Below are 6,302 nucleotides of genomic sequence, written 5' to 3'. Positions count from 1 at the left end.
GAGTGATCGCCCTGTGATTGATGAGCCAAGTTTCGATGAGCTCCAACCTCTTCGCCATTCTCCAACTGCTGCTTACTTTGCTTGAGGGAGTGCCTTGCAAAATTTTGGTGACCATATTTATGATGATCTGAGAGTCGCCTTCAATGACCAGAGGAAAGAATCCCTTGCTTTGAGCTAGAATGAGCCCTTGCCATAGGCCTTCCAATTCCGCCGAGTTATTGGTGTCCCATCCTTTTGATCCTAAGAAGGTTAGCAGAGGAGTTCCCTTCCAGTCTCTGAAAATTCCTCCAAAGCCCGAATTGCCGGGATTGCCTTTCGAGGCCCCATCAAAGTTTAGCTGGATCATGTTCTTGGGTGGGGGAATCCACTTTTCAGGTGACCGACCTATCTGAGGATTGGTTCCTTTGGCTATATGAGTTTGGTTCCACTGAAGGTTCCAATTAGCCCAGATGTTTTGTTCTTGGGGAAGAGAAGGAAAATCCTCCTGGTGCCATGTATGAAGAGATAAGGTTTCCTTGATGTTTTGACAGATGATTCTCCAGAGATTCTCCATAGGGGTAGATTGGTCCTTGAATATTCTTCGATTCCTCTCCTTCCAAATGGTCCACATGAGGAAGCCCGGAATGAGTTTCCAAAGGAAATTTAAGATCTTGCTCTGATAAGGTTTCTGCTCCCAGCTACGAACCGTGGCTATGACATCTTCATGAATTCTTCCTTCCTTTTGACAGCGAAAGCTAACTTTTTCCCAAAGTTTACGCGCTGTGGTGCAAGATTGCATAAGATGCTTTATTGTCTCCTCCTCTTGTCTGCAATTTGGGCAAATTGAGGGCCCGTGATAGTTCCTTTTCCGGAGATTATCCCAGGTGAGAATCTTGTTATGACATAAGAGCCAAAGAAAAGTTGAGACTTTCGGCCAGATGGTAGGGTCCCAAACTTTACTCCAGAGGTTGTCTTTGACCATATGCTCCTTGATAATGATATTATAAGCTTCCTTTGTAGAGAAGGTGCCTTTTTCTCCATATCCCCATCTGAGGATGTCTTTTTCCTCCGAGCATTGAATTTTCCTCTTCATTAATTCTTTGTCAAGAGTTTTTTGGGCTTGTTTTGTTTCATTTCTTAAGATTTGAGCAGCATTTAACCATTGCCTATAGTTTTGAGTGGGAGAAGGTTTCCAAAAATTTTTTACCTTGTTGTGGTCCTGTAGGTCCTGTTCTGTTATTTGCGAAGGATGAAGAAGGTCCTTTAACTTTGGTAACTGCTGCCAAGAATCCTCCCAAAACCTTGCAGCTTCGCCATCCTTGACTTCCCAGAAACTGTGCTGCTGAATTAAGTTCCTATGCTGCTTGGCCGAGTTCCAAATTAAGGATCCCATGCTGAAATCTGATATTCTTATTAGCTCTTCTGTGGGGCGATTATTTGCATATTTAGCTGTCCATAGAGATGCCCAGGGGGTGGATGGCATAGTAAGCCATTTCCACCAAATACGAGCCCCCATGACCTCATTACTGTGAGAGGGGTCCTTAAAACAATGCCTCCGGCGCTCTTAGGAAGGCAAACCGTGTCCCATTTAACCAGAGCCCATTTACGAATTTGACCTGAGCTTCCCCATAAAAAGGATCTCTGAAGATGCTTGATTTCTTTTAGAACCCATTTGGGAGCAGCCAGGATTGAGAACAGGTAGAGCGGCATGGAATGAAGAACGACTTTGATGAGAACTAGCCGACTCGCCATATTAAGGGTGCGGTGGGTCCAAAGGGAAAGGCGATTCTCCAGCTTTTCTAATAGGATTTTCCAGGAAGAATGTTTCAGAGTTGAGGCTGTTAGAGGAGCTCCAAGATATTTGGATGGGAGCGAAGCAATAGAAAAGCCTAGAATGCGAGCTATAGCAGATTGAGTGCTTAGAGGCATATTGAAAAATAATACTTGGGATTTGGAACTATTGATAGTGGCTCCAGAGGCATCCGAGAAATCTAAAAGAAGAGACTTTAGTTGGCGAGCTTCCTGAACCGAGGGATGACCAAAAAGCATGTTGTCGTCAACAAATTGCTGGTGAGTGAAGGCTGATGAGTTGTGAAAAGACAGGCCTCTAAGAAGCTGAGAGTGTTGAGCCTTTTTAATGCTTCGGCCCAATCCTTCCACCATTATGACGAACAGGAAGGGAGAAAGAGGGTCTCCCTGTCTGATTCCTCGAGAAGGTTGAAAAGTGGAAGAAGGGATGCCATTGATAAGAACAGAGAAAAAGGAGGAGGATAACAAACTCATGACCCATCTGATCCAAGGGGGAGCAAAAACCAAAAGCAGTAAGGGTTTTTTTAATGTACAACCAACTTAAGCTATCAAAGGCCTTTGAAAGATCAATTTTAAGGAGCATACCTGGCTTCTTGAGTTGCTTTAAGGAATGGATTATTTCATGAGTGAGGATAATACCATCCGTAATCTGTCTCCCTTCGACATATCCAGATTGCTCAGGTGAGATTATGAGCGGGAGCAACAGTTTGAGTCTGGAGGCTATGATTTTGGAGACAATCTTGTAAATAATGTTGCATAGGGCAATAGGCCTGTATTTGTCAGGAGTGCTGGGCTGAGCTTCCTTAGGAATGAGGGCGATGAATGTGGCATTCATTCCAGGAAACATCCATCTCAAGGATCTTGATTCCTCGACGACCTGCCATACTTCCATTTTGATCAAATCCCAGAAGTTGTGAAAAAGGTGAACCCATCCGGACGACGCGCCTTCCCAGCTTTCAATTGACGAACTGCCGCCTCAACCTCCTGCAAATCTACAGGTCTGAGAAGAAGTTGGTTATGCTCCTCTGTAATTAATTTCAGAATATTTCTTGTGATTTTTTCTATGGCAATCGATCGATTGATATTAGGCTCTTGATGAGCCTACTTGAAATGGGTTACAAAAGAGCTTTCGATTTCTTCATGGGTTTCCACTTTATCCCCTTGCTCATTTTGTATGTGAGTTATGTTATTGTTCATTCTGCGCTGGATGGTGGTACTATGAAAAAATTTTGTGTTTTTTTCTCCATCCTTAAGCCATTTGATTCTTGATTTTTGTCTCCATAGCGTTTCTTCCTATTTTTCCCTTTCTAGAATTTGTGACTCAAGAATTTTTTCCTGTTCTGATAAGTCTTCTGATCAGCCTTCATTTATGATCCTCTGCTGCAGGCGTTTCATATCTTGATCAAGAGCATTCTGAGCCTGAAATATATTGCCAAAAGAAGTATGATTCCAATGTTTGATCTTACCCTTGAGATACTTGAGCTTCTGTTGAAACTGAAACATCTTGGTTCCTTCTGGAGGAATGAAATTGTTCCATTCTGTATTGATTAAATTGTTGAAGTCCGGATGGGACATCCAGAAAGCTTCAAATCGAAATGGTCTTCGGATGGTGTTTCCCGGACGAGTCCATTGAAGTGAGATTGGCCAATGATCCGATCCCGAGATCGGTAGGATGGAAGCAGCAAAATCTCCCCCTAAGTGAATGGCATTATCTGATAATAGAAATCTATCCAGACGAGAAGAGACCTGCTGCAGCCCCGCTCTTTTGTTATTCCATGTGAAAAGTCCGTTGTTGAAAGGCATGTCAATAAGACAATTATTCTGAATGAAGTCCTTTAGGTGAATCCCATCCTTGTTCCCACTGTGCCTGCCTCCCCTCTTTTCTTCCAGCCTGGTAATCATGTTAAAATCACCTCCAGCGATCCACAAAGGGTGCGTTCTAGCCGAGTTGATTACCGAAAGGGTATCCAGTATTTCTATCTTGTGCATGGTCTCCTGGGGGAAATACACATTGGTAAGATGCCCATATGTTTTGGTCCCTATGATGTGAAATATTGCTTGGATGAAATTCTTGTTGGCATGAATGTTGTTGAGCATAATAGAACGAGCATCCCATAAGACTGCTAGACCTCCAGACGCTCCATCTGCATCTACAGCTACATTGTGACCCCCTGGCCATGCTTTTGCTGCAATCCTTTCTAAAGCACTTGAATTACATTTTGTTTCTTGCAAGAATAGAATTTGTGGTTTTTCTTGCATGATCATTTTTTTGAGTAGTCTTCCTTTCCCTGGGCTATTAAGCCCTCTAATATTCCATGATATTAACTTCATTGGGAAGAGTTTTGGAGGTATTCATAATACTTAGTTAGCTTGGAGTACCTGCCTGACTCCACTAACATTGCTCCTATTTTGATTGTGCGTTGAAGATCTGTTTTTCTTCCACGTTTTTTGATGTCTTTGGTGATAACTCTTCCATCCCAAGGGCTGCCAGTCTGAATACCTAGAGATTTTTGCCTGTGTGCCCTGGATAATATCTCCTCCAGATCCTCTACTTGTTGATCTGGAATTTTATCAAAATTCTACATGCCTGTTCGAGGCTTTGAATGTCTAGCTCCCCTATGTCTATGTTTTCTGGATCCTCCTCCATGAGCTGAGAGTCATTTTGCTCTTCATTGATGTCTGCTATTATTCTTGAGTTAGATTGTGTATTGTCTACTTCCATTCCTTGAATGTACCATTCTGGGGCTTTAAGCTTAGCAGAGAAGGTATCTTTGAGCAACGGAGCTTCTGGGATCAGCTTGGAAACTGTGTGCGCAATTTGTTTGTCCTTCTTTGCTTCCCGCTTTGAGAGATCTGGATTTTCAAGATTGAGATCAGGTTCATTGGCTAATGCTTCAAAGCTATTGCTTGTTGAAGGCTTGGAAGAGCTGGCTTGAGGCTTCCTAGGATTTGGAGCGGCTTTCTTGTGGTTTCTTCTGCGGTTGGGTACTTTGGTGAAGCCATCAAATTCAGGCTTATCAGAGGCACCTGGGGGTGAGGGTTTTTGAGTTAAAGGACAATCCCTGAATAAGTGGCCCAGGGCATGACATCTTCTACATCTAAACGACACATGCTCATAGTCAATCAGCTGAATCCATTCATTATCATCGTGGAATAAACTTACCGCATCCGGGAGTGCCTTGTTGAGATTCATGTACACGCATATTCTTGCATAAGAGGTGTATCTTTTGATTTTTGTTTCCTCTGCTACTTTGATGAATTCTCCCAGAACATTGCCAATTTCTTGTAAGGAGATTTCCTCCCAATACTCCACAGGAAGCGAATAGAGCCGAATCCAAACCGGAGCCCAGCTAAGGTCCTCTTTGTCAGGGTTGAAGCACTCTACCCATCCTATGAGATACAAACCAACGGCATTGAAGAAATATGGACCTCCATCCAATACCCTCTTCTTGTCCTCCAAGCAGTTAAAAATGGCTGTAAAGAATCCTTTAGGCCCCAGCTGCAAGGTAATGTGTCCTTTTGGGCTCCATTTCGCTGTGATCCAACCCCGCATCGCCTTCTCAGTCGGCCAGATTCCGATGAACTTGCCTATTAGTGCATGATCCCTCATATATTGTATTTGTGCATTTATCCGATGGCTGGGAAACTCTACTTTCGGCCTTTCTGCTGCCACTGGTTTGCATGTGGTCAAACTCACTCTGGATTGTTCTTTGTCACCCTTTTTTTCCATCTGCGGGTTTAGATCCATGCGATCCCCATTCTGGAACTCTGGTTGTTTGCTTTCCTTGTTCTTCTGCCTTTCTTCATTGTTCATTGGGGGAGGTACTTCGTCCTCCCCCCGAGGGGGATTCATAGTACCTTAAGCTGCTTTGAAGGATTTGGAATAGCGCGATGCTGTTGTATCTGGCAGGTCTGCAATACTCTGGTGAGGTCTGCCGTTGCAGAGATTTAGAAACCCTAGTGAGCTAGTCCGCCGAACCCTCTCCAAAGTTGCTATTAGCAAAAATAAAAAAACACACCTTTTATATGAAAAATATTGACGTTGCATTTCAAAATTTATATATTTTTAATTTTTAATATAAATTTTTACACAATAATAACAATAATTTAATTTTAAAAGATCTAAATCTGATATTATATGTAAGGTTGTCTTAAATTGAAGTTTAGGATTACTATATAACATACTTTAGATGCATATAGTTTTGGAGGTTTTTAACTTTATAAACATTTTAATTAATTAAAAGTAACTATCAATTACTTTTTTACATAAAAAATAGCATTAAATAACAACTCTACTTATATAAAGCATTCAAAAACATGTGTTTCCTACTAAAAAGTCACAAATTCAAAATTCGACAAACAACTCTGCTTATATAAAGCATTAAAAACATGTGTTTCCTACTAAAAAGTCACAAATTCAAAACTCGACAAACAATTGAGAAATAAAATAACTATTTAGCTTAACTTCAATTTTCAAAACCATGATGACATTAATGAATAAGAGGGCTTTAATC

General features: G+C 41.8%; 1 protein-coding gene across 1 annotated transcript; it reads right to left on the bottom strand.

Annotated features, from left to right (window-relative positions):
• Positions 1-3,144: 3,144 nt before the first annotated feature.
• Positions 3,145-5,641, bottom strand: LOC149196415 (uncharacterized). Its single transcript, XM_089408278.1, has 3 exons — positions 4,376-5,641; positions 4,168-4,280; positions 3,145-3,994 (listed from the first exon to the last, which is right to left on the bottom strand). The coding sequence occupies exons 1-3, from the start codon at positions 5,639-5,641 to the stop codon at positions 3,145-3,147; spliced, it is 2,229 nt and encodes a 742-aa protein (XP_089264404.1).
• Positions 5,642-6,302: the final 661 nt, after the last annotated feature.

Source organism: Pinus tabuliformis, chromosome 2_2 (genome assembly GCF_031772625.1).
Source record: "Pinus tabuliformis cultivar Carrire ecotype Pingquan chromosome 2_2, CPIR1, whole genome shotgun sequence".
NCBI lineage: Eukaryota > Viridiplantae > Streptophyta > Pinopsida > Pinales > Pinaceae > Pinus > Pinus tabuliformis.
This window is presented reverse-complemented; position numbering and strand designations above follow the sequence as displayed.